Raw genomic sequence first — 21,166 nt, forward strand, 5'->3', positions numbered from 1 at the left:
AGACCGATGAGCTTTGTAAAAATCGACGAGTTTCAGAAAGGCGGGGCATAGAGGAGAAACAATAATGTACAGTATGTGGAAAATAATGTGTTTTTTTAACCTTAAACCGCATAAACACATTTCATTACACCAAATACACAAAATAATGTTTTTTTAGCAGCATCATATGACCCCTTTAAATAAGAAAAGTGCACTACAATCATGTCCAGCGACAGGGAGCTAAAAATGCTCTGTGCCAATAACAGTTCAGAGGTCCTGCTGGGTGACTGCAGAAAGATTTACTTTCCTTTTACATGTTGTAATGTATATATAGCAACTGTATGTAAGTTTTAACCTTGAAATATCAGTTTCAAAATAATTCTGATGGTACTCTGACTTCTAAAAAGACTTCTAATATTCCTATGATCCCTCCAAACGTCTTGTTCTGTGAGTATGTAAGCAAAGCCGCTTCAAGTTAATAAGGCAAATAATAAGACTATTTTTGATGCAAATTTAGTGAGCAGGTCCTAAATTACACGAAAAGGGTGGATTACTTTACGGCAGTAACAAATGCTCGTGCAGAGATGGCTTTGGTACATGTATCTACTGTAATTACGACAATCAGATATTTTCGACAGTTAGTTCCACTCTGTTAACTGTAGGGGGCCCCAAAGTCCCAAAATTCCCCAAAATTAAGCCTATAGCGTTAGTTCTGGCAGGTAACACGAGTCAAGCTTGCATCGGCTGACTCTCAGCTTATCACATCTACCTATAGGAATACGACATTCCTATATAAGCTCTGTTCAGTATTATTCAGCAGCTTTTTCACTTGCTCATGAGCAAATTGCCCTCCTCCATCCCCAACTCCTCCTTTCGCCACAGTCAGGACTTGGCTTTCTGATATCCCTCGTTGAATCAGACTCCTTTGTCTTAAATAATGTTGTTACACACTTAAATATCATTAAGTACATTAATAATATCTGCTTTGTTCTATTCCGTTTACCCTAGGGGGGGGGGTTATAATTGCTGCTCTCCCTGCTCATTCATGACAGGCTGCATGGATGGGCAGGGAGTTTTTGCCCAGAACAGAACCATACCGCCAAACCAAATTGTATGCTAAGTGTCAATCATTTTGACGATAGTGGTCCTGACAGAACTACATACAGTTGCTTTAAAGCGATAGTTCACCCAAAAATAAAAAATTCTGTCTTCATTTACTCACCCTAAAGTTGTTTCAAACCTGTATAAGTTTCTTCTGTTGAACACAAAAGAACATATTTTGAAGAATGCTGGTTATCAAACAGTTGACGGTAACCATTGACTTTCATGGTATGGAAAAAAAATACAGTGGAAGTCAATGGTTACTGTCAACTGTTGTTGTTGTTTTTTTGTTTGTTTTACCAACATTCTTGAAAATATGTTCTGTTCAACAGAAGAAAGCAACTCATACAGGCTTAGAACTATCACTTCAAGTTTAATCAAATCCCTGCCAATCGTTTTATTGCCAAACTTTCGAGTTGAGCTAAGAGAAACTAGTATTTTTGAGAAAGGGAAGAGAGACAAGCATGTTCGCATCCATGAAAAAGCCAGGACTCGTAATGACACGAACAGAATTCACTTTTTAATCATTATTAACAAGTATAGGTATTGATTTACTCTTTTTTTTTTTTTTTTTTTTTATAAGAGAGGCCATAATAACTGGCATTATTGAAAAGTGCCATATAGTAGATTTGTTGCTTGCAGAAAAAAAAAAAAGCGAACAGAAAGAAATGCATTTTGTGTTTTAATTAACCCAAGAAATCAGCATCAACATTTGTGTCTTTTAGTCTACGTCTTTTAGATTTGAATTCATTTACAATACCATTCAAAAGTGTGGGGTCAGTAAGATTTTTTATAAGAAATTAATACTTTTACCCAGCAAGGATGCATTGAATGTATCAAAAATGATAGTGAAGACATTTATAATGTTGCCAAAAAGTTATATTTCAAACAAATGCAATTCTATTGAACTATTTTATTCATCAAACAATGTATCACAGTTTCCACAAAAATACTAATCAGCAACTATTTTCTGCATTGATGATAAGAAATGGCTTTTGAACAGCAAATCAGCATATTAGAAAGATTTCTGAAGGATCATGTGACACTGAAGACTGGAGCAATGGCTGCTGAAAACTAATTTTTAAATTTCATATTTTAAATTTTAGTAATATTTTCACAATTTCACTGTATTATTGATCAAATAATTGCAGCCTTGATGATCACAAGAGACTTCTTTCGAAAACATCTTACCAACCCCAACTGTTTAAATGGTATGTACACTATATGGACAAAAGTATTGGGACACCCCCTTCTTTAGAACAGATAAAGGCACTTCCGTAACTGTGGCAACAAAGATGGAAACACAATATATGCATTTAAAAATTATATTTCCATCTCTGTTGCAACAGTTTTGGAAGTGTCTAAAATGACTGTTCCCACATGTACAAGTCATTGGTGTTTGGTGATGAGTTTTTGGCTCAAGGTCTGCATTTAAAGTTAAACCAGAGGTGTTCAGCTGAGATTAGGACTTGGCTTTCTGCAGACCTGTCAAGTTCTTCCACACTGACTGAATCAATCATTTCTTTTTGAGCCTTGCCTTATACACGGAGGCATTGCCATGTTAGAATAGAAAAGTGTCCTGTCCAGTGTACTGTTGCTATAAAATTAGAAGCACACAGTTTCCTAGAATATCATTATATGCTTTAACATTAAGATTTGTACTCATGGAAATGACTAAAGTAGCCAAACCTGTTCATTAGAAAGGGGTGTTCCAATACTTTTGTCAATGCTAAATGCTAAATAGCAAAATGCTAATTGCCTCCAAAAAGTTGCATGACACATTCTCTCCAGTATGACAATGTCCGTCCTCCTTAAAATACCTGACTAGCAATAACATCAGCAGCTAGCAACATCATCTTCTTCAAAACATCGCTCAGATTTAACATGAACAGGATTATTCAGAGAGCTGTTTAGAAATACGTGAATGTGAATGCAACTGACATATTGTGAGTGACAGGTATGAGACATCAGATGCTCACCCTCAGGGTCAAGCATGGCGGCGTGTTGGAGGAGAGAGTCCTCATGGACAGACACAGCACGGCGCTGGGGAGAGGGCTTCATGCGGGGCCGTGGTATAGGGAGGGTCTCTATGAGAGGAAATACGGTCAGACTGTGTCCGTTCTTATAAAAGACATGAATATAAGACAGCGCAGGGTCTTCGAGGCTGTTTTATGCCTTTTATTATATAGGACAGGGAGGATTGACAGTGGGAATGAGGGAAATCGGGAAACAATACAGTCAGGATTCAAACCTGTGACCCTTTATGTCATGAGTGTATGTGCTACCACCACGCCACAGATATGAACCATCACAAGGTTCATAACAGATTCACAAATGAGAAAAATATCTGTATCGGGATGTATGGATGTAGGGTGGAACTTGAATGAAAATCAAGAAAAAAATGACGGGCTGCTTATTGTCCACAGAAAATGCTGACACATACACAACACTTGATACCACCAAGGGACGTTCAGCTTATCACATGATCACAATATTCATATTCTCAGTTATGTGGTTATTGCGCTAAGATAACATTTGGAGCTACAAAGAGTATTTTGGACCAACACTCAAAGAATGAATGCATTTTCATCAGGACCCATTTGCTGCATCGGCCTCACAAGTATTGAATTACATGACTGATGGGACAGGGCTAACTGAATTGTGTTCGGCCGAGCCCTGTAAGAGCCGGCAGACTCTGAGAGCTTTGAGGGAGGTGTTGAATGAAAACAGACACTAGTTGAGTCATTATGTGGCCCTACTTTAGTATTATAAACTTGTTTAGACGTGATGGATATCATAAAGGCCAATCTTGTGTACATGCATGGGACAAAGTGAAAAGTAAGAAACAAAATAGGAGATAGATAGGCTGTGAATAAATTAAAGGGATGTTCAAAAAATCTGAATGGTAACTTGTCTTCTTACATTTTTCTTTAAAAGATCCGGCTCATAGGAATCGTTCATTTTGAAAATCAGACTACACTGGTTGTGCTGATTCATTAAAAAGAACCTGTTCACAAAAGTGCATATGATGATGTGCTATGTTTGAAGTTTTCTGAAGTGGAACAGACAATTAAATCGCTATTTACTAATAATAGTGTCCGCTCTAAAACAAAATAAGCTTGTTGGATTTTGACAGACATCATGAATTGTCACTGTATGGAAAAAAAATGTTCAGCTGAAAAAACAGCTGGGTAGTAACCGATTACATGTAATCCGGATTACGTAATCAGATTCCAAAAATTAAGTACTTGTAATTAGATTAAATTACATTTTAAAACACTCAAAATCAGACTACAGTTGCTTTTTTATTGATTACATGATTACATATTATTCACACAATACCAATAATTTATTTATAATTTATCGATTCTCCCTAATTCTGCTTTTTCATCTTTTAAATGTTCCTTTCTAATATATACACTCAGAAATTCTTCCAGTTTTGTGGACATTCACACAAAGACCAGTCACACAGCATTTGGCCACTGGATTTACAAAAATCATTTCAGGTTTAAGAAGTGTTTCAACATTACTACTGATGAACTTAAATTTTTATTTGTGTTACAAAGGTAGCGCAAAAGCGCCTTCTAGTGGCCATTGGCGGACGCACAGAAAACGATTATGCACGTGATAAGCAGTCGTGATCCACCAGAAGACGGTTCCAGAAGTCACGGTGCAGTGTTGGTGCTCTTCACCTGCAACAAGGCAGCCACTTTCAAACCCTGCTCACATATCCTCACCAGCCTCCACCTCTGCGTCATCCCAGGCCTCGCAACTGCGGTCCCAAGTGTTAGCTGTGTCCTCAGACGAGTCCCATTCCGTTAAACCTCTAACACCCCAGATAATTCAAACTACAGTGCAGGTAAACCCACCTCCTCAGGAGGATGAGTTATGGCCTGATCCACCCCCTCCTGTATGTCATGATATTCCTTACAGAGCTAGAGAAGAGCGTGAATTCCCAATCAGCTATGCTACTTCCATCAGTCGTTCGAATCCAGTGCAACTAGTTGCAAGGAAATCAGTAGCTAAGCTATCTCACAGGTGAAGAGCCCAGAACCAGGACCCAAAGCATCCACCTCAGGCAGGAAAAGAGGTAAAGTGCAACCTTATTGTCCCTATTGTGAGAGCTCTGAACACTTCTTAAGTCAGTGTGCAACTTTCCAAACTTTCACCACTGAGCAGATTCATAATTGGATCACAGAGAACAAGAGGTGTATGAAATGTGGTCGATCTCATGCTGTTACTGACTGCACTCTCAAGAAACCATGCAGCATTTGTCAAAATAAACACCTCCAGATCTTGCATGAAGTCAATGCCAAGGCAGGTAAAGAGGGCATATGCATGCTGAGCTCCGCTGTTGGCACTGCTTACCTGAATCGACCCACAGATTGCAGCCGGGTATTGCTGAAAGTGGTGAAGGTTCATCTGCAGTATCGAGAACGAACTCTGGAGACATATGCTGTCCTCGATGACGGTTCAGAAAGGTCCATACTTCTTTGTGAGGCTGCAAATAAGCTCGGCCTGCGTGGCATTCCTGAGGAACTGGCATTGAGAACAATAAGGCAAGAAACCAAAGTTCTTCAAGGAGCATCTGTCTCTTTCCGTGTTTCCCCTGCCTCACAGCCAAACCAGATTTATCACATTAGTGGCGCATTCACTGCTCAGAATCTGGGCTTAGCTGATCATTCCTACCCACTTGCCACCTTACAGAAAAGGTACAAGTATCTCAGAGGCTTGCCACTTGACCTGCGGTCCTTTCTCTGAAACAATTTGAATGATCAAATATAGGTTATTTAATCATGTATTACTATGTCTTTGGAAGGCCTTTATCTTTCAAACACATTAAAGTGCAAAAATTCACGTTATTTACATAATGCAGGTATTCCCAAACTATATTTGTCATCTGAACCTCATTTACCTAATATATTTACTTGATGTGCCCCTGAGATTTTAAAATAAATACATTTAAAATACATTTGCATGCTCACGGTTCTTTGACGTTGAAAGGTTTCTCTTTTTTATTTAGTAAGTGTTTTATTTTAATTGATGTTATTTTAAAATTATTTATTTTTATTCTACATTTTTATGTTTTAATTAATTATGAGATTTTCATTGAATTCACAAACCCCCTGCAGTTCCTTCACGAATCCCAGTTTGAGAAACCTTGACGTCATGTCATGTTAAATGAACTTCATGTTCCTAATAACAACGAATGGAATATATTTTCTTACTCTTTGTATTTTTATATCAATATGGTACAAGATTATCCTATTTAAACCAATGTGATAAACGAAATAGGTCTAAAGTAATCTGAAAGTAATCTAAAAGTAGTCCGATTATATTACCTAAAATGTGTAAGGCAATGAATTACGAACTACAATTTTTGTCATGTAATTTGGAATCAGTAATGACTACAATTTGTAAGTAATCTACCAAGCTCTGTGAAAAAATATCTGCATACTGAAATAGCATTCGAAAAGACGTGAGGACCCTGTTGAAAAAAACATCATATGCTGGTTAGGTATGTTTTGAAGAATGGCTGCTGGTTTGAGCTGGTTTAAGCTGGTCCTTAGTTGGTCATGAGCTGGTTAAGAGCTGGTCCTCAGCAGGAGCTAGTTGCTTAGGACCAGCACATGACCAGCTTAAACCAGCTACCATGCTTCAAAACATACCTAACCAGCATATGCTGTTTTTCTCAACAGGGGATGAGAAAACATTTAGATAATTTTCATTTAGTTTCAATTTTCACTATCCTTCTAAAAACAAGTTTAAAATAGCGTGTTATGTAAAAACTGGCCATCCAAAGCCCGCATGCCCCATCATCCCCACTAGACTGACAGAGAGGCAAACCTTCAGTGACGGATTGTGCTCTCTCTGAACGCTCTTTGATATCCGTTCTGAGAATCCTCCGTGGTGAGGGGGCTGGGGGCATCTCTTTGCGGGGAGATGGGGTTGTAGGATCTTTCTCCTGAGGCTGGGAGAGAGAGATGGTCTCGGATACCTCTGCCTGGCCATCCTGAGAGGGGCTGGGGAGCTTGGGATTGGGCGTGGCCGTCTGTGTTGCCTCACTACCAGGAAGCAGAATGGGCTTCATGGCCGGTTTAGGGGGCAATGGGCCTATAGGACGCTCTGGAAGTAGCGGCTTTTCTGTACGGTGGAAGTCAGTAACACTTTGGGTCACTCGGGTTGGTCGCCTGGTGTCTGTAGAAAATAAGAGGTTTGAAATATTTTCTAAATGCATGTTATCTTATTGTGCACAAATTATCTATTGATATATTTCCTTTTTTAACCTCGTAATTCTTAATCAAAATATCATAAGTCAATCTTCGAGATCTTTTCTCTGGTGATGTATGCTAGATTTCTTTTGTTAGAACCTCGTCCTGCATTTTTTCTATCTACATCACAGAGGAAAATATCTGTCACTACTTTCGTTTCATCGCAACATGTGCCTTGCTATGATGAAATTAAATGAAGCTGGGTGATTCCTTTCTTACCTGATGAGGTGGACATTGTGCGGGGTTTCATAAATGTAGGTGGCGGCTCAGGTTTGTCAAGTATTGCCCCTAAAAAGCAAGCAAAGTGTACTAAATAACAGAAAATGCTGCACATAAAATACATGCTGAGCTGTGCAAATGCATAAGAATAAATACACTGCAAATAGCTTAAGGAAAAGGATTTTATGGCTGAACCTGAAAAAAGTGAAACTTCCCTTAAATTGGATTTAACACAATGCTGCAAGGTATTCTTGCTGTTTGTTTGTTTTAATCATAGCATTATGTGCAAACATATAGCCTTCTGCTAGAGTTATATGTGAGTGTGTGTGTGTGGTATATATAGAGAGATGGTATATAGATACAAACACATCTAAATGGAATTAAAGGGGTCATATGACGATGCTAAAAATAACATTATTTTGTGTAATGCAATGTGTTTACGCGGTTTAAGATTCAAAAAAACACATTATTTTCCACATATCTCTCTGCTTCGACGTTCTGAAACTCATCGATTTTATCGTTCTGAAAAGCGAGGTGTGCTCTGATTGGCCAGCTATCCAGTGAGTTGTGATTGGCCGAATACCTCAAGCGTGTGACGGAAATGTTACGCTCCTTACCATATTTGGAAACACGGCATCTCCATGACACGATGGCGGCGGCAACAATACTACAGCGAGAATGAAAGTTGCGCCTTCTTTCTTTGCGTAAACATTTGGGCGGTGTTATGCAAATTGTCCAACACAGTGACGTAGATATGTGGGGGCGTATTTAAATGAGGCATTTTAGGAAGGTGTGGACGAGTCTTAACTTTTATAAAGAATATCTCTGGGTTTGACACTTTAGTCTTCGCTACTTTACGGATCTTATATAGTATGCACGAACAGCTTGTAACACTCCAAAGACAAAGGAAAACTTGAAATCACATCATATGACCCCTTTAAACATATCTGATTATTTAACAGCATTTCAATGAAAGCAAAGATTTGCAGTGTGAATTAAGAAAAGAAAGAAGAGAAACTATATTTTGCATCTCATAATCAGTGAATGGCCTAACCACATAGGAAGCACACATAGGCACACCTGAAACCCCAGAGGAGAAACACTGAGATCACCACCACTGTCAAAACACAGATGTGCTGATGCAGCACTAACAATGCGGCAAATTCTCACATCCCAGCATGGAGAAGTACATACTGTAGCTGAGAAATGTGTCTTACCCTCAGAGTTGGCTTTCCTCAGCTCCTCATCCTTGCTCTGTAAGAGGATAAAACTGGTTTAAATAAGATGCCTAGTGAAGTAAGTGTATAATCTCTAATTCACCCAAACCCTTTTTCATGTAAAGAATAAGCGATGATTTTGATACTGCGGTTTTCGCAGAGTAAGCGAATGTTACTGGGGCAAGGTGTTTTTTCCTGATATAAGGCATTTCCGATAACAGTGAATTATTTATGACCGTTAATAAAGTTTAAAAGGTCTTCAGAGAACAAAGTTGTTCAATTAATTTGGTTCAAAAGGGTACGTTTTTCACATTAAAAGGTTGGACTGTTTGGCAACAACACACTACTAAAAACATGGCAAGTAGCAAAAACAAATATTTAACTTCCCAGAAAGAAAATTGGAAGCATGAAATATCCGCACTTACCTGGCTCTGTTTGGTGTCAGTAGGAGATGTTTTGGTGACTCCCATGCGGTGAAGCATGACATGGAAACGCTGTTCAAAGCTGGACGAGCTCTCTGAGGCATGTTTCTAGGCAGTGACCAAAAAATTTCCTTTTAGAATATTTTTTGTACAAACAGCACAAGAAATATTTCTATCAATATTTATTCTAGGAGCTTTCAGAGCACTTTTTAGGAAGTGAAGTCAGCCGTATATTAAATAGTCAATAGGAACCTCTAAAACTGACGGCGCCCTCTCATCCAGAGGGATTTTGGATCAGCGACCAAACTATTTAATACTGGCTCACAGTTTTCAGAAGCTGACAAAAATCATATTATGCAACAACAGATGCTGCAAGAAAAACAATTTCAGTATCATGTTTATAAAATATTTTAGATGTGCTGATATTACATCACACCCACATTCACACTGTGACAATTTCAGTTCTGACACATTTATATATAGAGTAACAACAATCTTGGCCAATGACGTCAAAGACTGTTCTGAGAACAAGAAAATGTGACGAAAGAAATGCAGATCACACAAAGTAACTCAACACATGCTGTTACAGCAACAAAAAAGTACCATGTAGTTTTGTACATGCACCATGGTAAGATGATGGTTTTCTTTGTGTGTACATGAACATGGTAAACAACTACCACCATGATACAGTAAATATTGAAGTATCATGATACTGTCTTACCTCATTGGGAAATAGTTTTTTTTTTGCATAAATTTAATAAATTTAACAAAAGTGAACGAGGTTTATATAATGAGATTTAATGGGGTAAGAAAAATACTCTCGATATAGAAATAATACGTAGGATATACCAGATCTACTATGTATATTAAGTATATTAATCTTGAATTAAATATTATAAAGATTTAGTTTTTTGTTATTTTATATCAAATCACATTCAGAACATACCATGATACTGCCACAGTAATTTTATTGTAAGGGATTCAATTAATACTTTTTACACAATATTTACTCAAAATGCACTTAAAATATCGAAAAACTTTCGTTTTAGAAAATTTGCATTATGCATCAACTATGCTGTTAACAGATTTTGAATTTCTCTTAATGAGCCAATCAGCCTAGTATATCATCTATAAATAACCAAATAGTCAAATTAATTGGCCGAGTCAATATATAATATCTATACAATATAAAATATACAATATCTAGTTTAACCCAATCAGAACCACTGCTCAATTACCTTTACTTGCGTGGCTGTGCCATCCTGCTCTGGCAAGACGTCTGAGAGCAGGATGAGGGACTGTGATTTGCCCTCTCTGAGAGAGCGACGCATGGGTTTGGGCCTCCGCTCTCCATCTGGGGTGCGGCTCTTCTCCAGGGTCCAGCTCTTCTCCCGCTCTGAGGGTGACACAACTGGGACTGGGCTGGGGGTTTTGGTGGGAGTGGGAGGTGCAGCAGGGGACAGTGCTGGGACCTCTTCGGTTTTGCTCGGGGAGGAGGCAGGAGGTGTGGGAGTGGATGCAGGTGGGGTCAGTATAGGTGTGGGGGCAGGTGAAGGAGCTCTGGGTGACATTTTGTCCTCAATAACTGGTGCAGTTGTTGTTGAATCTGTGATGGTGAGGATGGTGGTGGTGGCCGTGGTTGTGGCTGCCTTGACTATGTTTTCCTCATCCCGTTTCTCTTTGTCCCTCTCCTTTTCTTTCTCCTTCTCTCGTTCCCTCTCCTTTTCTCTTTCCCTTTCCTTTTCTCGCTCTTTCTCTGCACGTGCTGCCTCCCGGAGTGGTCGGATGAGATCTGCTATTGAAGTCTTTTTGCCCTTGCCCTCAGGAACGCCGTCGCCCTTGGCCCCTCGACCTGCTCGGACTTTCTTAAAGGCGAAAAAGTCACCAAACTTCTTCTTAATGTTTTTGGAGGGGGCTGTGGTGGGGATGGGTGTTGTAGTGGAGGTGGTAGGAGGGGCAGTTGTGACAGACGTGGGCTCTGCAGGTTGTGCTTTAATGAGGGGCTCCTCCCTCTGGTGCTTTCTGAACACGAGGAGAGGAGAGGCATGATGGGAAATGTCTTTTGACAACCGGTAAGAATATTTCTTTGTTAGAGACCATGATTTAATCATGTGCTGTGATTAAAGTTGAGTATCTGTTTAAATAACATTGATCTGCATACTTGAGTGTGTTTGTATGTGTTGTGTACTCACAGGGGGTCATCAGGGATGATTTTTTTGGTGAAGAACTCTTCTACACCTTCATCAACCCTCCCCATGTTCTCATTGGCCTCATTCTCGCTCTCAGCTGCCTGCTCCTGCACACATACAAACAAACACAAGGTCATTCAACCAATTAAAATCTACTAAATATTTAATCTGGACATGAAAAACTATCATAGCATAATGGAATGAAAATATTAACATGACTTAAACAATACAGGACCTTGATCAATAAACCTTAAACTCAACCTCAGACGGCACACCCACAGATCCGTTTACTGAGCATCTAATGCACATTGCACACAAAACTTATAAGCACTTGTGAAAATAGCAAGCTTCAATCAGACTGGCTGACAGCTAGCCAGCTTCCAGGAGAATGGGGTGCACAGAATATGAGGTGCCTTGTTAGTTCACAGAGAAACAAAATGGTGTCTACTATAGTTCACCCAAAAATGAAAATTCTGTCATTAATTACTCACCCTCATGTCTGTTTCCTACGTTGTTGTGTTTTGATCTGAACGGAAACAGCATATCCGTGTGACGCAGCTGACACAGAACAGCATACGCTGTTTACAGGGTGATGCGGAGGAGACGAATTGTTGGATAAAGTCAGGTTTTTTTTCTTTTGCGCACAAAAAGTATTCCCGTAGCTTTGTATAATTGCGGATGAACCACTGATGTCACATGGATTATTTTACAGATCTCCTCTGCGTTGCTGTCTATGCAGGGTCAGACAGCTCTCAGATTCCATCAAAAATATCTTAATTTGTGTTCCGAAGATGAACGAAGATCTTACGGGTTTGAAATGACATGAGGGTGAGTAATTAATGACAGAATTTTCATTTTTTGAAATTGACCCTTATGACTGGTTTTGTGGTCCAGGGTCACATATAACCATTTATTATGTTCCACACAGGTCTATTCCTGTGGTACCATTTCAGATTTATCAAGAACATTCCTTTCTGGGCTTACTGGGAGATTTTTAAGGCCTCTTTACACAAAGACGAATATTCAGTGCGAAAATTTGTAGTGATAAACTTTTCATTTATATGAACGCCTATTACTGAGTCTGTTCAGATCGTTGCTAATATTTGCATTCTGTCAAATGTGATGGTTTTTGTTTTGGAGAGGCGTTGTAATCTCTTTTCCATCATACTGCAAAGAAAACTCAAAGAAAACAGAGTCTCTGTTGCATAAACCATGACTTGGTTTTGCTCACAAACATTATTTTGTTAATACAAACAAGAATTTTGCGACAGTGAATAGCAGGGGGAAAACCTGGAACCGGCGAACAGGCAAATCTGAACGGATCTACTTTCTTCTCCGTAACAAGTGGGTGTCCGAAATGCAAAATTAAGGAGTGCTTTGTATCCCAGAGTAATCAGGGTATTTCTGCTTTTCTAAAAGCATCATCTACTGTCAGAGAGTGAATGTGCATTTTCATTCAGCCCATCTGTCTTTTACACTTCGGTCTAAAAAGACAAACTGCATTCGAAAATCGGATTGAATTTTTATGCCGAACATTTGTGTTGATGTGAAAGAACCTTTGGCCAGAATAAACTGCAGAATAGACCAGACTTCATAGCAATAGTCTCTGGCTCTGTGAGACTACTCCTATAACAACATGCCTATGAAGTTAAACCAAGCAGTGCCTTTTGATTTAAGGTTTGGTTTAGGGTTCAGGTTGACAGAAATGTTGTGTAGAAATGTTAACACTATTGTGTAAGTTTATATGGTGAGCATTCCTAAGCTTATGCACAAGTGTTTTTTTCTGCTTACATTTATACATATTAAAGACTGCGTGAATAAGACTATGTAAAAAGACATTTGTCTTCAAGCAGATCTGCCTATAGTGTCCCAAGAGAGAGCCAAACCCTGCCTCAATCTCTCTGCCTGTTCCCCCCCACCACCTAATATAATTACACCCCTCAGATACAGCCTCATCACACACACACACACACACATACACACTTAAATGAGAGAATGAGTGCTCATCAGTGGTGACTACTGGTGTATCTGTCATGTAGCCACAGTAATAACACAATAGCCGCAGATATGGAGGATGCCTGTTGTACGATTTGCCAGTTCTGATCATTCTTAAACATTGAGTTTTAATGACATTACACTACATTGTGATTGTGATAAATGAGCAAAACGATTTTCATGATGGCAATCATTAATCTTTTACTCTAACAATATGTTGCCTGAAAGCTGAAATCACACTGCTGATCATTTCCACAGAGGCTTCAGAAATACAGGTTTGTACTAGGATTAACAGATCTTAATGTAAATATAAGAAAATAATCTGGAGCAGGATTCATTTCATGTGTAAAATAGGATTAGGGTTACAAAAATGACAACGTCAATGACAACTGCCCACGCCCCCTTGTTACCTCGTTTAGCTTGTTTGTCTGTGTGTATTTAAACGGCTTGGTTTTCACTTGTGATTGCTGGTCATTGTTGATGCTCCCTGTATAGTTCCCTGGATGTTTCTGGTTCCTGGTTCCTTATGTATGGGTTATCTAGTTTTTTTGTGTTTTCTTAAAGTCGTGCACGCAAGTGGATTCTCTCTCTGCCTCATCTCCTCATTACAATTGTGGACAATGGGGGGCCTTCGAGTAAAAAAAAAAATTGAGAACCACTGAACTAGTGGTTAATTCATTTAGCACCTTGAGAACTGTGCTAGATTTTCAAGTCAACATAAAACATCACCCGCAACCCATTTAACTGATGCATTTAACTGGATTGTGAAAAGTAGTCTCCATAGAACAGGTGGATTGATCATGTCACAACATATTGTGAGAAATGAACTTGCAGCTGCAGGAAAAAAGTAAGAATTGTGCAGGGACGCGGGAAGTAGGGGTGCTGAGGGGGCTGCAGCACCCACTGTTTTCACATGGTTGCAAATGCAACGTCAAGTTTGTTCATTTAAATTTATTCAGTTTTAGCATTTAATAATTTATTTGTTGTGAGATAAAGAGCCACAATTACTTTTTTCTTTTTTTTCCATGACAGAAACAAAAAACTGTATTGTGAGATGTAAATTATGAGGAAAAAGTCTGAATTATGTGATATAAACAATTAAATTTTGATATTTTTTTGGGATTCCATGACAGAAATGGGTTTCCATACAATTTACATGATTACAAAAAACAAAACTGTTTATTTTAATATTGTGAATTTTTTCTATAATGTGCAAAGATTAATCATTATATTACCATTAATACGACCATGTGTATTAAGAAAGCAAATTGGGTCAATGTTGATTCCATGTTGACTTGTCAACTGTGCCAGATCAGTAGCTAACAAACACTATACACACACAAAAGCACAGGGTGCCCAGTCTGTGTGTTTTGCCTGTTTCCTGCTGCTGCACAGACTGTGAGGCCTTCGGGCAGTTTGGGTACTGCATGATGAGAAAGAAAGAAAAATGGAGAGAGAGAGAGAAGGAGAGAGAGACCACTGCAGAGCTATAGCAACCATATGCAAATGAGGCACCGCTCACCGCATGAGAAATGGATTATAAATCATTTAGCACCTCTCGGCCAATGAGAAGGCAAAGCACTCATCACTCCATCTTTAAAAAGAGGAGGAGAGCAGACGCCACGTTGTGTGAGGCGGCACAGGGAGAGGTGTTTCCCACACATCTTAATAACACAATCATATTCTCCTACAAAACACACCGCATGAACAGTGCAACCATACAGCTCATGCTTAATTATATATCAATAACGGAAAACAAAGATTTTGTGTGGTTCACATGGCCTGCTGGGTTTGTTAATACCTAAACATTATATCACATGGTATCATAATTTTCCACATAAAGCCAAAAATATTTCATCACTCATGGTGAATTTATTCCATAAATAGGCTGTTACATATAAATCAGTAGGTAATTAATTCTACTAGCCATAATTTGAAAATCAAAACTGATTCCTCCATGAAACCAGATAATGTTAAAACGTGATGGGTTAAGCTGGTCTGCTCTTGTAAAAGTGACACGTTTGAGTCTAAAGAAGCTGTTCCTGGATGGAAGCTGACACACTGATCAAAGATCAGTCCGACTCACATGTCATGACTCATGACTTTGTGTACACCGTGTCAGATTGTTGTTGGTTTCCCTTTAAATTTCAGTGGAAAGAAGCAGAAATACAGAGAGACGGAATGAATGCAGTGATCTTTACCTCTATTAAACTCTGTGAACTGAGAACAGCATTATGATGTGAGCAGGCCTGTCTAAAGGTGTCAGGTTGAGACAGTGATCCCAGAATTCCACGGGCTTCTGTCTATGCGTCACTGGTAGTAAGGCTACGAGCTCTATGGTAGGCAGTAATGCATCTGTGATTAAATCCAATACTTTCCACAAATATGGTACAAAATAGAACCTGAAGATCTTAGTAAATGGTCGGTGAAAGGTGGTGCTTAACCTTCAAAAAATGCTGATCAACAACCTCAGGTTGCAATCCTCATATAAAATGAATATAAACAGCTCATATAAATGTAATTTTTTTTTGTCCTTCTGAGGTTGACCAGATTTCTGGTCAAGGCTAAACAAGCACCTCCTTTTGATGATATTTGTTGAAGGTATGAATAACAAGGTATTTTTGGTCTTGCAACAGTTTACATAAATCAGATTTTAAACTGTTTTGTAATTTTCTAAATATGAAAAATAAAACTTAAAAAAAATAAACTTTAAAAAAATAAATACATTAAAAAAGGACATAAAATGAGTAATGGGCTTGCAAATTTAGACTCAATGAAGCTGTTACTCAGAAGAGACTAATTAGTTTGTGACCAAACATTGGTTTGTAGTTACTGATAAACATATGTTCTAATTAATTAAAGACCTTTTTTCTTCCTTTTTACATTACATAACAGGGCTGAATAGCCAAGTTTGATTAATGCAGTCAACAGAAATATTTGTAAAAATTTAGGAAATGGAACAAGATTAAAGGGGTCATATGATGCGATTTCAATTTTTCCTTTCTCTTTGAAGTGTTACAAGCTCTGCGCTGCGTGTTTCGTTGTGAAAGCATTTTACAAAATGTGAAAGCACATTTTATGGAGGACTGTTTCTTGATCCTGGTAGAGTAAACTACAATGCCGGCTGTTCTGACTCACAGACTGTAAGTACGTTTTAATTTAAAGGATTTGCCACTGATGATTCAAACGCGAGTTTTGAGCAGTGTAGAGTAGCACTTGTAATTATGTTCCCACTGGATGCAACAAATGCCTTGTTTATAATGGGTTTTAATGTTTTTGTGTGGTCGCTCCGGCCGGACAGGGCATCACAGTATGGTAAGAGGCATAACATTTCCGTAACACACTTGAGGTATTCGGCCAATCACAACGCACTGGATAGCTGGCCAATCAGAGCACACCTCGCTTTTCAGACCAATGAGCTTTGTAAAAATCGACGCGTTTCAGAAAGGTGGGGCATAGAGGAGAAACAATAATGTACAGTATGTGGAAAATAATGTGTTTTTTTTACTTTAAACCGCATAAACACATTTCATTACACCAAATACACAAAATAATGTTCTTTTTAGCAACATCATATGACCCCTTTAATTACTTGCCTTCCCGCCATGCAGTAGAAAAATGTCCAAATTATATTACTTCTGGAGCAACACAATTTAAGGAATGTTCATTTTTATAATGGGCAAAAATCATATGGTAAAAGGCCAGGGTTGAATAATATGTGGAAATAATTAAATATTATAGAAGTTAAATATCTACTCAATAGAACAAATGGTAACTAACACTTTAGTATAGGGATCAATTTTATCTAGTTGCTTATTAGCATGACAATTATTAATATATTGGCTATTTATTAGTACTTATAAAACACATATTCTGCATAACCATATTATTCATCCCTAATCCTACCCAATACCTATACTTAACAACTACCTTACTAACTATGAATAGGCAGCAAATTAGGAGTTTGAGGCAAAAGTCGTAAATAATGGTTTGTTAATAGCGAGAATTGGACCTTAAAATGAAGTGTGACCGAACAAATTTAATGTCAACTCAACATTATGAAATTATCATGAAATTATTATGGTTATAATTTAAATAGTAAATTTAATAGTTTGTAGTCCCTCCATGACAGTATTACCATGTAGAGGGGGTCAGGACAGGTTAAGACGAAAAAACAAAAAGTATACAGACATTTCATGTGTTTAAAACAAGCTACTTTTTATTGTAGGTTACTTTTATGTTAGGTAAGAATTTATCACATGGTATATTTACATGTAATGTTTAAAAGTGTACTGCATTTGTGGAAAATGGCATTGTGAGAAACACCTGCATAGAAATTCTACTGTAGCTTGATTAATTGCAGAACTATGCTGTGGCAGGACGTCAAATTGTGGAATACACTGGTCACTCTAGACTGGAAGTGTTGAGCATCCTTCTGTAATAAAGCTCTGTGTGTGTGTATGTGTGTGTGATATTGTGGAGAGGAGAGGTAATAAAAGAAATGCTTATGCAGCCATCAAAAATGCAGGAGCAGAGAGAAATTTAACAGGGATACAGGGACGACACTAAAACTCACAGAGCCCCAAACACAATTTTTATGGATGGGTCGTCTTTCCTCAAGACCAATGAGTAGGTTGTACCATAGAGTCACCCCTCATCACAGGACCCGGTTGTCCTACACTGCTGACAGCCCTGCGGGGACATACAGGAAAAAAAGCACACACACACACACACACACACACACACACATATACTGGACCATCAGAGCATCATCTCTTCTCCAGTCACACGAGCTTCTCCCTGAGGCACCACCTGTCATTGGATTTTCACCAGCCAAGGAGTATGACCGTCACACAATATGGACACACACTCTCGCCAACAGATCACGCTGACAGGAATAAACATATAACACACATACTCAATCAGGTGATCAGAGGAAATGACAGGGGTGTTTTCATCCCTCCGTGCTCATGTCTGCGATAACACTGGCGCCAAAATCTCCAGATTGTCAGTTCTGAAAAAAGCTGCCTGCACAATGACCTCACACACAAATATACAGCGATAACAAGGGTAACACCAGTCTACAACTATACATTAACACAGGTTTAATAACAGAAGACCCCTCCCATTACACTGTCTATCACACACATATACACTCGCAACAATGGTTACACGGTAGATTGTATCTGTGTGCGAGTGTAACCTGTGTGAGGATACACATAATAATAGCTGTCCATATTGGCTGGAATTCGCCAACAGGTAGACATGACTACATTCAGCATTACACTCATGCACACCAGTCACCATGACAACACAGAAACAGCTACAGGTCTCATATATGGACGATGTCATCATATAATAGTATAGTATGACTACAACACAATATAGATCTTCCTATAATTTACCAACCATATGTACTAACTACACTAAAAGCTAATGCAAGCAGACCATTTTTTTTTTTACAAGAAAGTACTATGAATACCACGATTTTTGTGGAAACTACCATGATTGTACATGTTTGTTTTGACATAACTTGGGATACTATGGTAAATAAAGGTGGTAATCATATGCACATGGTATCACAGTACTATGGTATCACCATGGTTTTTGTGAACACTACCATAACAGTAATACCATGGTATTTTCTTTTGACATACCTTATGCTATATAAGGGTGGTAATTATATGCCCAAAAAATTATGGTATTATCATGAATTTTGTGGACACTACTGTAACAGTAATACTATGGTATGTTTTAACATACTTTGGGATACTAGTAAATACAAAGGGTAATCATATGTACATGGCTTCATAGTACTATGGTATTATCATGATTTTTGTGGACAGTACTATATGATGTATTGTTAGACAAGTTTGAAGTACTGTTATAAATACAGTGATCATACATCATATCACAGTACAGTACCATGGTATTCCCATTATTTATGCGGACACTACCATGGTATTTTTTGACATATCTTGGGGCACTAGGGGTGATAAAAGTGGTAAGTAACCATAAGTACTCAGTGTCACAGTACTATGGCATTCATGGTTTTTGTGGCCCATCCATGACAGTTTTACCATGTTTTCTTTGGCATGCTTTGAAGTAGTATGGTAATCATAAATGATATCACAATACATAACTGCAATGGTATGTTTTGGCATACTGATGAGCACCATGTTAAATGGATACAGTAATCACACATTGTTTCAATCCTTACAAAAAACATACTGTGGTAATACCATGCTACTTTAATATACTACCAATCTAAGGTTTGCGGTCAGTCCATTTTTTATTAATACTTTTATTTAGCAAAGATGCATTAAATCAAAAGTGACAGTGAACACATTGATACCGTTTTAAAAGATTTCTATTTTTAAAATATGCAGTTTTTTTCTATTCATCACAGAATCCTAAAAGAAATGGTTTCCACAAAAATATTAAGCAGCACAACTGTTTTCAAAATTGATAATAATAGTAAGTCTTTTTTTAGCACCAAATCTGAAGGATCATGTGACACTGAAGACTGGAGTAATAATATATAATGGCTGCTGAAAATTTAGCTTTGCCATCACAGGAATAAATTACATTTTAAAATATAATACATTTTTCTTAAATTGTAAAAAATATTTCACAATATTGCTGTATTTTTTATAAATGCAGACTTGGTGAGCATGAGATACTTTTTTTTTTTTCCCCGAAAACATAAAAAAAAAAAATCAGTAACACTTTAGGGAACACATATTTATTATTAACTCTATTAACTAGTTGCTTATTAGCATGCCTATTTGTAACATATTGGCTGATTATCCTTGGTGAGCATGAGATACTTTTTTTTTTTCCCCGAAAACATTTTTTAAAAAAATCAGTAACACTTTAGGGAACACATATTTATTATTAACTAGGAATTTCCCCCCAATAAATTCCTAATTACTGCTTATTGATAGTAAATAAGGCAGTTGTTGTAGTTACATTTAGGGTAGGGTCTAGGGATCTAGAATATGGTCACACAGAATAAGGCATTAATATGTTCTTTATAAGTACTAATAAACAACCAATATGCTAGTAATAAGCAAGCTAATAAGCAACTAAGTGATAGTGAATATGTGTTCCCTAATCTAGTGTTACCAAAAAAAAAACTACTTTTTGAGCGGTAGTGTATCATGATACATACCCAAAACCATAATAGCAACATGATATTCTGTGGTATTACTGTCTGATACAATCATTACAACATGGTACCATCATAGTACTTCAGTTAATGGCAAATAGAGATAAAACGCCCAAAGTTCTGTGACAAAAAATTTAAAAAAAGCGGTTTGAACGACTCGACAGGATAGTTTTCAACACACCTGCGATTATATAATACCTGACAACCACACAAAATTGCCACAATCACAATGTGAGGGCACAATAGCACCTTTATCACATACAGCATCAAAGACACATCACAGCTCACAATGGAAGCATCAATAAACATGCCATAAGAGCACATTAGACACACAGTAGTGTAAAGGCATGTGTGTGTGAGCAGCTACAATTGAGAACACCGTAAAGCCCATCACTATGGCAACCATTTACCAAATGGCCATTCACAGGATGCACAAGTGTTACAGATACACACCGATATGAGGAAAAAGACATCCTCTGCCGTTCTTTTCACTCCATCTCACACTCACGTAACGGAGACACCGCAGTGAGGATATAATATCTTAGAAAAGACAGGACGGGCTCCACAGATTCGCAGTGTGCCAGTGCAACCACACACAGTC

General features: G+C 38.0%; 1 protein-coding gene across 1 annotated transcript in view; it reads right to left on the reverse strand.

Annotated features, from left to right (window-relative positions):
- Positions 1-2,755: 2,755 nt before the first annotated feature.
- The window catches only part of LOC107733559 (F-actin-uncapping protein RLTPR-like), a 45,799-nt gene continuing 27,388 nt past the window's right edge, over positions 2,756-21,166 (reverse strand). Inside the window, exons 32-38 of the mRNA XM_016545226.1 lie at positions 11,403-11,506; positions 10,449-11,232; positions 9,214-9,318; positions 8,789-8,825; positions 7,572-7,640; positions 6,928-7,278; positions 2,756-3,167 (exon numbers count right to left, since the gene is read on the reverse strand). Coding sequence (XP_016400712.1) covers positions 2,917-3,167; positions 6,928-7,278; positions 7,572-7,640; positions 8,789-8,825; positions 9,214-9,318; positions 10,449-11,232; positions 11,403-11,506 — 1,701 coding nt within the window. The 3' untranslated portion in view covers positions 2,756-2,916. The remainder of the gene's footprint in view (positions 3,168-6,927; positions 7,279-7,571; positions 7,641-8,788; positions 8,826-9,213; positions 9,319-10,448; positions 11,233-11,402; positions 11,507-21,166) is intronic.

Source organism: Sinocyclocheilus rhinocerous, unplaced genomic scaffold (assembly GCF_001515625.1).
Source record: "Sinocyclocheilus rhinocerous isolate Xijiao unplaced genomic scaffold, SAMN03320098_v1.1 scaffold3477, whole genome shotgun sequence".
Lineage (NCBI taxonomy): Eukaryota > Metazoa > Chordata > Actinopteri > Cypriniformes > Cyprinidae > Sinocyclocheilus > Sinocyclocheilus rhinocerous.